This window comes from Stigmatopora nigra, chromosome 1, assembly GCF_051989575.1.
Source record: "Stigmatopora nigra isolate UIUO_SnigA chromosome 1, RoL_Snig_1.1, whole genome shotgun sequence".
Taxonomy (NCBI): domain Eukaryota; kingdom Metazoa; phylum Chordata; class Actinopteri; order Syngnathiformes; family Syngnathidae; genus Stigmatopora; species Stigmatopora nigra.
In genome coordinates this window covers 10,089,344-10,102,669 of record NC_135508.1, presented here as the reverse complement: position 1 = coordinate 10,102,669, position 13,326 = coordinate 10,089,344, and the positions used below count along the sequence as shown (strand labels likewise).

General features: G+C 46.2%; 1 protein-coding gene across 2 annotated transcripts; it reads right to left on the bottom strand.

Moving 5' to 3' along the window:
- Window positions 1-121: 121 nt before the first annotated feature.
- On the bottom strand, window positions 122-12,260 carry zhx3b (zinc fingers and homeoboxes 3b). 2 transcript variants are annotated; one of them, XM_077737320.1, is made up of 7 exons: window positions 11,736-12,260; window positions 4,284-5,161; window positions 4,125-4,196; window positions 2,080-3,504; window positions 1,349-2,002; window positions 893-1,133; window positions 122-816 (listed from the first exon to the last, which is right to left on the bottom strand). In XM_077737320.1, exons 2-7 carry the CDS (start codon window positions 5,004-5,006, stop codon window positions 767-769), a joined length of 3,165 nt encoding a protein of 1,054 aa, XP_077593446.1. In that variant the 5' UTR covers window positions 5,007-5,161; window positions 11,736-12,260; the 3' UTR covers window positions 122-766. The 2 variants fall into 2 exon arrangements, with proteins under 2 accessions (XP_077593446.1, XP_077593369.1); XM_077737243.1 differs by lacking the exon at window positions 11,736-12,260 and adding an exon at window positions 11,366-11,682.
- Between the last annotated feature and the right edge of the window lie 1,066 nt (window positions 12,261-13,326).

Genomic DNA, 13,326 nt, shown 5'->3' with positions numbered 1-13,326 from the left:
ACTGTCTTAATTCCTGTGCATGCATGTTCACTTTGTTAGGGTATGTCTAATCCACATTCATATATAAAGCATCTTTAAGTATACATAATTAGAAAATATAAGTATTGACCTACAGAAAAAATATTTTGTGGATATTTCTTTATTCTTCAAATAACTAACTGTAAAAAGTATACATTAAACCTAAATAGGGAACTTTGGAAAAGCCCTGTTTTTTGTCTTTACACCTAAATGTATTATGTAAAAGTTCCATTAAAAACTAACACGTCAAAGACAAAAAAAGAAGCACTTGATCTAACTGTATAAACAAAACTTTCCACTTGTCAGTATTTGATTTTGTCTTCTTAGGAAAAAGGCATCTGATCCTTTTATAATTTTATACAATATACACAAAAAATGGACAGTCAGGAAAAAAAACATCAGTGCTTAGTTTGTCATAAGACCCTTATGAACTTGCACGTTTCGTGTCAGCTGCCAGAGTCCAGAATGAGTGCAACGTGGCGTGTCTTCTTAAGGCGTCAGGGAACACATTTAGCAAAGAAAACTCACTAAATGAACATGATGAAAACTTGGTCTAGCCTCCTATCTGTAGATCCCTCAGCACCCTTTGTCCCTATTCCACTACTACTTGAACGGCCTAGAAGCAACACGGTGCACAGCAGGATATTGAAAGGAGCATGAAGAGGGGAAAAAAGGGTGGATGATCAGGGCCAGACATTTGTGTCCATCTCACATAGCAGCTAAGGTCCCATCCACCTATTGTAGTGGTTCAAGGCCCATTCACAGCGAGTGATTCTGTCAGGTCTCCACCATCTCCTCCTGTAGTCATTCAAACAGCAAAGGATAGCATTAGACTGCTAGTACATCTCATTAGATTTCACATTGCACAAAGTACCTTTAGAACAGAGAACCTCGCGAGAATTGCCCTCCCCTGCTTGGCCACACAGCGACTGCCCTATTTTCGCATCGCTCTCCCTTCTCGGCTGCGACTCTGGAGGGGAGGAGCCTGCAAGCAGTGGCTCTGCTGCAGGTTTTGGCAACGCCCCTCGCTCGGGTTGAGCTGCAGGCGGTCTGCTGGCGAGCCAGTGTCTCACGAGATCTGTTGTCAAACCGGTCATTTTTGCCAGCTTCTGTAACTGCAGCGAGAAAGGCCAGGGATCAATTTGGCTCGTATCAAAGATGCACAAAAAAGACCAAAGTATAGATGAATCATTAAACTAACACCCCCAACCCGATTGGGAAAAAAATGTGTTAGCCTCGCTTTGAATTGGATATGGTTTAGAACTTTACATTTACAGGGTCTATTGTAAAATAACTTTGAGCCAATAATTTACTTGATTGTCATCAGTACCTGGGACTCTTCCTGACTGCCATGGCTATCCAGGTGGGCCTGGAGGAAGTGCTCATTCTTCTGGTCAAGCTCTTCCTCCAGGGCCGTGTTTTGGTAAGCCTCCAACCACTTCAGTTGGCTGTTCTTCTGCATGTAGCGACAATCGCCGAACCAGCGCACCACGTCGGGCCGGGGCAGCCCCGTGCCCGAGATGAGATCGTCGTACTGGGTGGCGCTGGGCCACTGCGTCCGTGCGTAGATTTGCTTGAGGAGGTGCAGTTGCTCCGCCGTTTTCTTACCTCGCAGCACGGCGGGTTTGGCCGTCGGGTTTATAGTGGATTGAACGTTTCCGGCGGGGCATTCCGGCGCTCCGTCCTCCGGGTTACCATTAGCTTCGGTCACCTTTAGCATCTTTAAATTGATTTTGATGGGGTTGACTTTGGGTTCTCCGGAAGCGTCGTCGTTGGGGTACTCTGCTCCGTCAGCTTCCGTCTCCCCGTTGGATGCCCACGCAGTCTCTTCTTTCCTTTTTTCAGCCGCTGCTGCTTTCTTTCGTCTCTCGGTGAACCAATTATGGATCTCCCTTCTGGTCATTTTGGTCTCACTTCGCAGTCTGTCCACTTCGTCTCCCGACGGTTCGGGGTCCTGAGAAAAACTGGCCTCTAGCGCTCGGATCTAAATGCCAAGAACAAAAGGAAATCAGTGGCTTAAGAACCAAGTGTAAACATTGTCATTGGTAGTCTCCTGCTCACCTGATGGGGTTCTCTCTCCTTGTAGCGCATCAGCGTGAAATCAGGAGAAGGCGATCTGGGCAGTCTGCGCGATGGCGTACTAGGTGATGTGGGAGTGTGCGTCGAGGTCGGGCTAAGAGAGGCAGAATTGTGCTGAGGCGTTTCTGTGCCAGAATTGCTGACGCCGTTTTCTGACAGGTCAATGGGTTCGGGGCTGCTCGCCTCGACACCGCCTTCGCCGCTCCCTGGAGTGGACTTGGTTGGCACACCCGTGCTGGCCCGCGGGCCCTTGAGGTTGCGAAGGTGGTAGCGTCGATCGCTAAACCATTTACGAACTTCCCGCACCGTAAGCCCCGTCAGGGAGATGAGCCGCGCCACTTCCTCTTGGTCAGGGTATGGGTTGGTCACAAAACTGTCCTTGAGGGTTCCCAATTGCTCCTGGGATTTTTTGCTTTTGCAAAAGTTGGGGTCCAAGAAGGTGTTGACGCCACGGGAGCCACAGGAGGCCCCCACTGCCGGGGATGGTGATGAGGATTTGGAAGATGGCGACGATGCCTCGTCCATTTTTAAGAGGTTGCTTGTGCTCACGTCCGTGTCGCCCATGTTGGCACTGGAAGTTTCGTTTTTGTTGTCGCTACCCCTTGCGTCTTTGCCCTTCTGCCCGCTGTCTTCAATTGCAGTGCAGCCTTGTGAAAGCTTGCTGTCCGCGAGGGCTTTTGGAGAATTTGATCTCTTACTGACATCGGTTTTGCTGCTGTGGCTTTTCGCCTTTTGGTTTGCACGATGATTATTCCCCAAAGTGAGGTTGATGACACTGGCTTGACCCTCGGCGCTAATGACGCTGGCCGTGGTGCCTCCAGCGCTTCTGTTACTTTTACTGCTACCGATGACGTCGTTCCCCACGTTACTGCCTGCCGCCCCCACCATCACGCCGGCGCCCTTGTCGGTGGTGGGCGCAGCGGCGGGCCGTGCCTGCATTACGGGCCGGGATGCCGCCTGCGGCTTAGGCGTGACAGCCAACGCCACGGGGGCACCGTTGACCTGAATTCCATTGGCCACCATGGGCTGTGTCACGATGACGCCCGCTTGGCTGACGAGCGAGCCTTGCAGGATTTGAGGAATCCCGGTGGTTCCCAAGACTGTGATTGTGTGCGGAGCGGGACTCTGCGACTGGTTCTGTGCGCCGGCGCCGGCAGTTTGGATGATAGTGTTGAACATCTTTCTCCTGGCCTCTTCGATCTCCTCAGGAGACCAGCTGATGCCCTGTTTGAGTCTTTGTGCTGTGAACCAGATCTTGATTTGCTCTTCGGGGAACTTTGTGACCACAGTCAGGTAGCAGAGTTCCGCTTTGGTGGGGTACGGGAATTTGCTGAAGGAAGTCTTCAAAAAAGAGGAAGAGTCCATGGAAGCGTTGTAGGTTGGGATGCTGCTCAAAGGAATCATGACCTAGATTAAAACAGAAGATCTGGTGAACACATGGTTTGTTTTTTCTCAAAAAAAAAAAAAAAAAGAATAATGAAATCATGAATCATTTATTCTAAATCCCGAATTTGTGCGCAAATTTTCAGTTAACTTTAACTTCCTTGAACCAAATCTGAACTTTCACCTAACTCAACAGGATGGATTGAACGAAAAAGCAAACAACATAGAGATGATAGTGGCATAATACATCAACTTTTTGAGCATGACGACGTCAATGCTGCCTACATCAGCCTACCCGTATTGGTCGTAAATATATAGGCAGTAGCAATCGCTTATTATTTTTCTTCCCACATAGCCCATGTATCTAGTTGTATTATTGGAATGGCCGGCAATTAAGCACCACACGAGCGCAGCCTATGAAATAAGTGTTCAGGAATACTGTCGAAAGGAAAATTAGTTTAGTCCTTACTTGAATTTATTGAGGACGGCATCAAGTGTCTAATATAATAGAAACATTGTTAGATTTTTTTTTTTAGGTATTCAGCGGTCATTTTTTGTTTTTAAATCAAATTTTTGATTAAAAAAACATAAAAATCAACACAGATTGTCCATGCTTAACAGATTGTGATCAAAACAAGAATTACCTTTGGGAGATTCTTGGCAGATGTGGCATCTGAGGAAGCTGTTGTAGGAGAGGACTTATGGAGGCTCTTGTTCTAAACAGAAACCACCATTGTACATGTTGAATGTCTTTTTGAAAGTGTTAAGACAGTAAAACAAAGCATGGCCTAAGCAAACCTTACCTGTGCGACGGCGGTCTTGATCACCGGTAATGTTCCAGACCCATTGACAATCTGAATCGCAGAGGGTATGGTGACCCTGCTTGTTCCGTTGTGGACAATTGTTGGCACGTGTGTGACTGAGACGGTCTCCTTTTTCTCCTGCTCTTTGGAACTACATACAGAGTGCCCATCTGAGGAAGGCAGCTGGGAGACTACAATTCGTTTAGGCTCAGATTTGCCCTTCAGCATCTTCATGATTGGAGTTCTGGTGATGGAAATCTCATTATCTTTGCCCTCATCTGTCCCACTTACTATAGTCTGCTCCACTACCGCCCTCCTCTCCCTCCTCCTCAGCTGCAGAGGGCAGTTAAAGGTGCTGGGGTGAATCCTGGCATTATGCAGCGCCAGACCTTCAAATTTCAATGCCGAAAACCCGCAATTCACACAGAGGAAGCACGGGTCTGAACGGAATTCTGGGTGTCTGGCGTAGACGTGGTCCAAGAACAAGTTGAGGTCGTAGGTTTCAAAACTACAAGGCTTACAAATGTAGGAACCGGCGTCGTCTATGGTGGCGTCCGCTGCTTCTAGTTTGGGAGCGTCTGCCAAGTCATGCGGGCCGCGTGCATCTCCTGAAATGGTGGTTTGCTTCTGAAGAACTGGCATGTCGGCTTCAGCGTCTTCCAAGTTTCGTATGATTTTGCTGGGGATCATACAGGGTGTTGTGGACTTCCTCTTGCTGGCCATGGTGTGGCCGCACGGTGGGGCACGGGGCTCAAATAACTGCGAGCGGGGTGCGATTGGGAGGATGGGTGCTGGTAACTGGTAGCCTATGGGCTGGGCGCAGAGGGAGGGCGTGCACACAGTACGTCCATAGGTCCACTTGGAGCTTTCATGGCGGCCTGTAAAAGCCAATGTGGAGAGACAATGAAACATTTGATCTTACAACGCCATGCAAACATCAAGTTGGTCTATTCCAATGATCGACAAGACGGATTTTTAAAGGGAGGATGCGTTGTCTTCCACGCTAAAACCAATCAAACCAACAAATGAAATGGCCTTTGTGCGTCATCGTGCTCATTGGTGAGGATTTTTCAAGCTCCCTCAACTTCTTGGGAAAAGCTTATTTTAGGAGTGTTCCTTTCTGACCCCTTCCAATCCCCTCCCCCATTCTGCTACGTCTCACTTCCCCTCCATCAAGACCCCCCTCTGTCCCCACAGGGAGAGCTTTCAGGGGAAAATGTACCTTGCACACCTTGGCGGGAAAAAAGTCAAATATTTGCAGTACAGTTCTACTCTTAACTGTAGTTTTTCATATTTTTCCACCTAGGTGAGGTTTTTTTTTGCTACCAATGGATGAATATTTCTTGTGTATCCGCACAAAATGGCGAGGTTTCCGGAGGAGGAGTTTTACCATCTCACCCCCCTTTTGTCCCTCCCCCAGGCGCAGAGCAGAGTAGCCAGAATCAACACATGGAAACGTACTGTTGCTTGAGATTAACGCAACAGTTAATCCAAGTAATTACTTTTGCAAATCTCCTCTTGATATATTTTTTATCAATGTCAAAGACACCAAAAATATCATTTTAGGCACTTGTTTGTTCAATAAAATATTGGCCATTCGGCCACAATTGAGTTTTTACAAGTCCTGGAAACGGGATCAAAAAGACAGTTGGAGGGGCCACTTCATGTCGCGTTCTCGAGTCCGCCTCCGACTCTCGACCGCAAGTCAGTCGTCAATCTGCGACACCGGGAAGCAAACCCAGGTCTCTCCGGCTGAAAGCGAGTGAGCAACCCACTACACCAACTCGTGCCCCACTTATACATGGTTAGTGAAATGTTTTATCCGAGGAAAAGGGTGAAACACTTAGTCCTTTTTTGGACAAAATGCTTCATCCACCACTGAATACTTATTCAGTTAGAAACTTAGCCATTAGAACTTATCCTTTTAACTGAATAATATTTGGAAAATCTTTGCAGGCACTGGGATTTGAACCCAGGACCACAGAGGTGGCAGACTGATGACTTAACCACTGACCCACTATTTTACAGTTTTTTTTGTTATAACATGAATTTCACTCTCTCTACCCATATTCTATATAGTGTACTGTATACAGGGGGCTAAAAAAATAAAATGTAATTAAATTCAAATAAAGCATTTTTGAAGGGGAATCCCTACTTCGCGGAAATTCACTTATCGCGGGTGGTCCCGGTCCCCATTAACCGCGATAACAGAGGGAACACTGTATTAGTATTTTGTATAAAAGTGATAACACAGTCTGAGCCCGCATCTTTGCATTCGGCAAAATATTGTCAGAATTCTAGATATTGCATAACTCTAGCCCCTTGTATGTGTCTCAAGTTCCACATGGAGATGCTGTTTAAACTATAACAGTGGCAATTTAAGGAAGACACAAATGACAGCACATGATGTCGCTGTTTTTTTTTGTAGTTAATCTATCTTTGTTCCACAGCACTTATACTCATTCAGGGCAAGGGTGAGCTGGAGATTATCTGTAAATTAGATTTAGAGATTCCTCCCATTCTTGACGTCAATGAGTCACTTTGAAAAATGTTTTGCTTCTGTGTAGAGTTGTGTTAGCAAGTTAATTTAGGGGGTCGAAAGCAGCCAAATGTCAAAGGTTTGTCAATAAATTTATCAAACAGAGCTACGGGATAAATGTTTCTCTTAAAAACCCAAAAATGATTGTGCGCGCAATAAGAAATCCATAAAAATACAAATAGCGATTCAAAAGTAGTTAAATGATGACAATTCAAGTAAGTTGTGTCTTCCTCTAAAGTAGTAGTAAAAACAATGCTGTATTAAAAATACATAGACAAGCACAATTCACACAAAAAATGTATTGCATAAATGGAACTCGATAGTACACACCTCTGATAAGGAGGAAGGGAAGAAGACTCGTGGAAAGATGGTTCTTAGGCCCTGGACGTGACACTTCATGCGCTAAGTGACCAGGCAGGCACTCACCAGTTTAACTGGTAAATTTGAATGCCCTACCCCTTATTATGCAAGGCACAATTGCTCCTAGAGATGCCAAATCAAAATGTTGCCAATAATAAAAACCTGCCTTTATACAAACAGTGTCAAGACCTTCTTTCTCTCTCACTTGTTCCCGCAAAGTAAACATGCAAAAATAAGATGGCGAAAAAAAAACATAGTATGTTAGTTTCAGACTCCACTTAACACTCACTCAACGGCGACGCTACACTTTCACACACCGAATACGCCATCAGCAATTCCTTTCATTGAAATGCTAAAACGTTGCTCCACATCTTTTAACAGAGAAATGGAATTGGGTTTCTTCTTCCCTCATGCTTTGTTGAGCCATTTGCCATAGCTTAGTGTGGAAGGTAAGGAGTTAATAGGCAACAGAGATTGGTTACTGTTGAAGGAACATGATGCCCCTTGTTCCCCGGTCCACCCAGAGGGAGAGTTGCTACGCTTGGCCAGGGCTATTCTGCACCCCTCCTACTTCTTTGCCATTGAATTCTGCACCAGGGAGCACCATGCTGCCAAGGCAGACTGGTCACGTGATCGGCACAAAGGCTCATGGGTGGACAGTCGGTCATCCATTACGTGGCTGTGTCGGGTGAGACGAGCGGGAGACACCGGTGGGGGATGGTGAGCTGCTTTTGGGATTGTGGAAGCGTGGAGGTGTCTTGGAGAGGAATTTGCCCTACGCGATACCCCCTCCAAACACCGCACCCTGCTCACCCCCGCTTTTCGACGGCCCCTTCTCGCTCTGAACTACAATCACGCAGCACTCCACCCCGCTTCGCCACCTCAAACGGAACCCCCCCATGCTGTACTGGCTGAGACTGGAATGTTCCAAGGCAAAGAAGCTCCTCGGTCAATGAGTAGAAGCTAAATGTAGAGTCTATGCGTTCATTTAATAAACTCTTTCAGTGCCAGTCATCCAATCACGTGGCTTGTTGGATCCTTCCGCTGTGAATTTCAATATTTTTGAGACTAGTAGACATCCAATATAAATTTTTAAACTGGGAGGGCTCATCTCAATAACTGCCCCAGACTTAAGATTCTCAACTTAATACTGGATGTTGGGAAGGAAAAAAGAAAAGAGAAACCCGTTGATGATGTAGAATTCAGGGCTCCGTATAAAGTTCAGCCTTAGTGGTAGTAAAGTTTGGGCTAATCAAGGGCTACAGGCCTCGTCCAGGTGAAGATGCAAACAAAGCACAATACTATGCCGTGAACAAAAGGCCATCTCGTTAATTCACTGCGTATGAACGCAATGGCATCAAATTGGGTGTCACGTGTTTGTGCCTGCGTGTCAGCATTTGCGTGTGTGTGCTTCCTGTGCGAGTCGATGGGAGGCGGGGCAGGTTGAGCGAGGGCGCATATGTGCTTACGTACGTATGCGCGCGGGGGTGGTAGCCTGCGTGCCTGCGGGTGTGTGTGAAACTTGTTTACGGCGGTCTGGAGGCGGCTGCTTTTCCTTCGCACATCTTCCATTGACACAAACGTACAAGTTGTCTTGCTAGTTCAGAACGGTCATTCTCTACGCAGCCTGTTCGCTGACCGTACGCGACATGACCTTCCATCCCTCGGCCTGACTTCATTGGAGGCCTCCGCTGAATCCACCAAGCTGAACGCACATTCCAATAATAACACATTCACAGAGATTCCTGAGGTCTGATAGCTTGGTAACAGAAATATCAGTCGCAAAGTATTTCAACTATGACGAGATGACTATGCTCTCCTCAATGAATGCACGCCGGTTGCTTGTTTATCTAGTTTCAAGCTTCCTCGCTTTTTACGTCACGCATATACACCCCCCTTCGCCCCCTAGCCTGCACTTCCCCTCTAGGCCTCCCTCTGTTTTGTCCCCCTCCTCCTTCTTGTAGCATGTTTGGGCGAGGGAGACAGGTCGGCAGCGCCACTGGTGTGTTACTGTCCCCATGGAAACCACCTCCTTCCTACCCCTCCGCCCCAAACATTACCACTACCCAGAGACAGTTCAGGAAAACAAAGTGTCTCTACCGTACACATGCACACCGACTATGGTTAAGTTAGTTTGTTTGTCACAACATTCCAAGCATCTTAGCAGCTCCCACCGAAACGCTAGCATTTCCCAGCTCGGTGTGGTTGCCTAGTAAAGTTATTGGGCAGATATGATGCGGACTCTTCCTGCTAAGCAAGTACCCGAGTACTCTTTTAGACGTCTGCTTTGGCTACCTTTCGCGTTCTCCCCTCAAGATAAGAATACAACATCTTCCCAAAATCATGGCCTGCAGTGACGTCATGACAAAAGCCTGAAATAAACCTTGTTTTAAAGTTTCGGGCCAAGTCTGCTCAATGTCCTTTTGTATATAAATTCAAGTTTTAGTTAAGTCATTTGGCCCAATTCCACCTATGCTGATAGTCACAATTCAGGGATTTAGCTTGTATCGCTCCTGATTCCGGGAACAGTAAGAATACTACATGTCGGTTTCCTACTGGGTCAGCCCATCATCTCTGTGCGACTTTCAGGTCACAGAGCAGATGGCTGTGTGGGTTGAGAAGGGCTGCATTGCTGTGGCCTCTGCTGGGGCATGCAGAACTGGGCTGCTGAATAGAGAGGGAGAGGGAGAGGAGGGCAGTGAAGGGAAGGGAAAAATGGCGTCGCATCGTGCTCTGTGCTGTCGGACCTAAAATGGCTGACATCACAAGCTGGTAAGTAGCCAAGAAGAGCACAGGTTGCTGGGGCTGACCCAAAGCTGCTCGCGCTGGGTGTGGGTGTGAATCACCTTGCTCTTGCCAAGACTGTTCGACTAACGGTTGAAGCAGAGCTCCTTGTCAACTTAGAGGTACCAGAGTATTGGAGTATTGTCGTGACACAGTGGGAGGGAGCGTGACGTCACTGATCGGGCGGCGTGCAGAAATGACTTCCTCGTAGAAGCATTTTGTCAAGACTGAGCTCGTCAAATGAAACAATATGCATGGCCGATGTAAGAAGGCAAAAGGTTTTTAATTGGTAATCTCTCATTCATTCATTCATTCACTCACTTATTCATTCTCCACCATGTGTAAACCTAAGCCCAGAAAAAAGTATTGAAGAGAGTTAGGTAGTTGCAAGCCCGAGGAACATCTCTCTTGTTGTAAATTTAGTGGCATCAGAGCAACCTGCCTTCTCTACATTGAGTCATGGGCCCAATTGACGCTGGGGGTGAACTCTTAAATCCCCCAGAGTCACACGGTCATGAAAACAAGATATGATTCATCACCAGGACTCCATGCTAACTCATTGTTGACAGTAGTATATCACAATCCAGCTACATCAAAAATGGGACAGACAACAGACGATGTGAACGCCATTCATGAGAAAGACGTCGCTCAAAGTATTTAGTTAAGTAGTTTAATCATAGAGAGAAAACGACAGGTCTTATAAGTGCTGCCATTGCTGTGACATCAGTTCTACCCATACGCAAACACCAAGACTGGAACTTGGGTGAATGAGCTAATGCGTTATATAAAGTGTTTCTGTTCCTGCGCTGGCGATGTAACACAAATTCAAATAATTCACATTTCATCTGTGGAGCCATAACCACAGTGTTCTTCTGATTTATGTTCATTTCTATTGTTTAAGTTTCTCATTGTACTAAATCATAAAAAAATATATATTATAAAAACCACAAGTAATAATAGGGCAATTATATAATAACTAAGATCAGGCGGCCAAATCGCAATTTTGGGTCATTTAGGCCACACTTCTATAGCAAATGTTAATATTGTGATCTATTGTTTAGGTCTTTATGGGGTTTATTTCAGGTTTTTTTTTAAACAAAAAGTCACTTGCCCTATTAATAGTAAACTGCATAGCAATATAATAAATAATAAAGGGGCAATTTTTACTTTCATTCAATTTTTGAACACTTATGCCTATTAAGATATTGTAATTTCATTATTATTTGTATTATTATACTGTTAGTTTGAGAGCTGTTTTAAGTTGGTGTTAAAGCGAAAATAGTTAAAGATTAATTGTGAACTTTAACGACTATAATTGTGAATGAGAACAATTTACTATTATTCCCGATCCACAACTTTTCACTTATCACAGAGCCCAAACAATAATAAAGTAATTTACTTGCGATATGAATGGAAATCGGTGCAGCTTCACTTCCATCAGACATTTCTCCTAACGATGCCTTCCTTCCTTCCTTCCTTCGGCTCAAGTTAGGCAGGCGCGGTGAGTCCCAACTTCGTGGGCACGAAAATAATACGCGTGTTCGAACCTTCGCACCCGGAGTGGTGGGGGTGGGGGTAGGGGGGTGGAGGTTGGTTGGGTAAATCCCCCAGCCCGAGAACAACCCTCACCCTCACCACCAACTCCCCCCGTTGGCTGTCGCCATTTTAAGCAGGCGACATACGGTGCAGCTGGCCGGCGAAGGTGGACGCGAAGTTGGGCGAAGGCTTAAAGCGGCGGTGCGAATGGAAGACCAGGAAGCAACACTCACCTCAACGTAGTCGACGCACGTCGGGCTGGAAAAACCCAAAGCAAAACAAAGCGAACAAATAAACAAATAAACAAAACCAAAAGTTTTCAATGCTCGCAGCTCGGCGGAAGCAGTCCGATGCCGGGAAGTCTACGCCTCATTGATGGTAACTTAAAGGTGGAAGCTGCTCGGTCCATCGGCCGGTTGTCAAGACGCCTTGGAACCCGATTGCTCGCCACTACGGCCCGTCCACCCGTCGTTTGTAGGTCCGGGCTTGTTTATTTCCAGTGCTTCCAGCGTCGGGAGCAGGCAAGCCAGTGGAGGGAAGGAAAATACGGCGGACGCAGAGAGGGAAGAGGCGAGCACGTGACACACACGTCACTGACGGTGGAGTTGGCGTGAGGCGCGAGGCGAAGAGCCGAGGAGGATGCGCCTTGTCCGGGGCGTCAATTCACGGGCGGGACCAGACCGGACGGGACGGGACAGACACCCATGGCCCGCTGCTATTAAACAGCCACAGTCGGGCATTACAGCCATATGTACACCTGTCTCCCCCAGGTGACCTCTCTCTTAAAGCGACATACACTGCTTAAATGCTTTTGGCACCGATTTACACCCAGATAATTTAAAATGGGAAAACTGTAAAGGTTAAATCTTTCAGTATCACTAGACTAGACTCTAGTCTGGTGGGACTCGGGTAGGGAACCTATGGCTCCGGAGCCACATGTGGCTCTTTTGACCGGTGGTGAGAGCCGACCAATAGGAGCGTCACGTCGGGACTGTGGCATTGTTTTTCTTTTTTTCCTTCTGTATCCCTTCTTTCATTGAACTCATTGATATTCATTGATTAGCCACAGCGTAACAACATTGTCCAAAGAATTCAGAGACTTGTTGTACTTTAAAAGTGTTAAAATGACTAAAAAATATACAATTTCATGTATTTTGCACATTTGAAAATAGGAATTGTTTATGGCACTTTTTCAAAAAAACTCCACATATAAAATGTATATAGAAACTAAATAAGAGCCTCACAGTTTTATTTGCTTTTTACCCTCTTATTTGCCAAATATCTCTTATACAATGTTAACCCGGCCAGGCTGTTTTGTCCAATGATTGCACTTTGGTAGGTTTGTTGTGAAATCCTGGCAAAAGCTGCAATGTTATAATTAAAAGTTCAGCCCAAATGTATTTTTTTGGTTAAAGGCAGCAGTCAAATTATTGCCTATCCAAATTGATGGGTAAATACAGTATAATGAAATTCTAATATTTACACACATTTAATCACACTCAATATTCCCTACACCAGGGGCGGAGTTTGGGGGGGGGGGGGGCATATTGGGGCCCCGGTGGTCGAGGGGCTAAAAATAAAGTGGGATGGTGTGTGAAGAATTTCATCTCAAAGAGCTTGTGAATGCCACAACAGCACCCAACTGCCCACATCTCAACCCTCATTCGCCTGATGGTGTAGTGGTTCACTAGGCTGACTTTGGTGTGGGCAGACGCAGTCTTGATTCCCACTGGTGGTGTTATGATTGTGAGTGTGAATGGTCATCTGTCTTTCTGTGTGCCCTAGAGCTGACTGGCGACCAGTCTGGGATGTACACAAAATTCT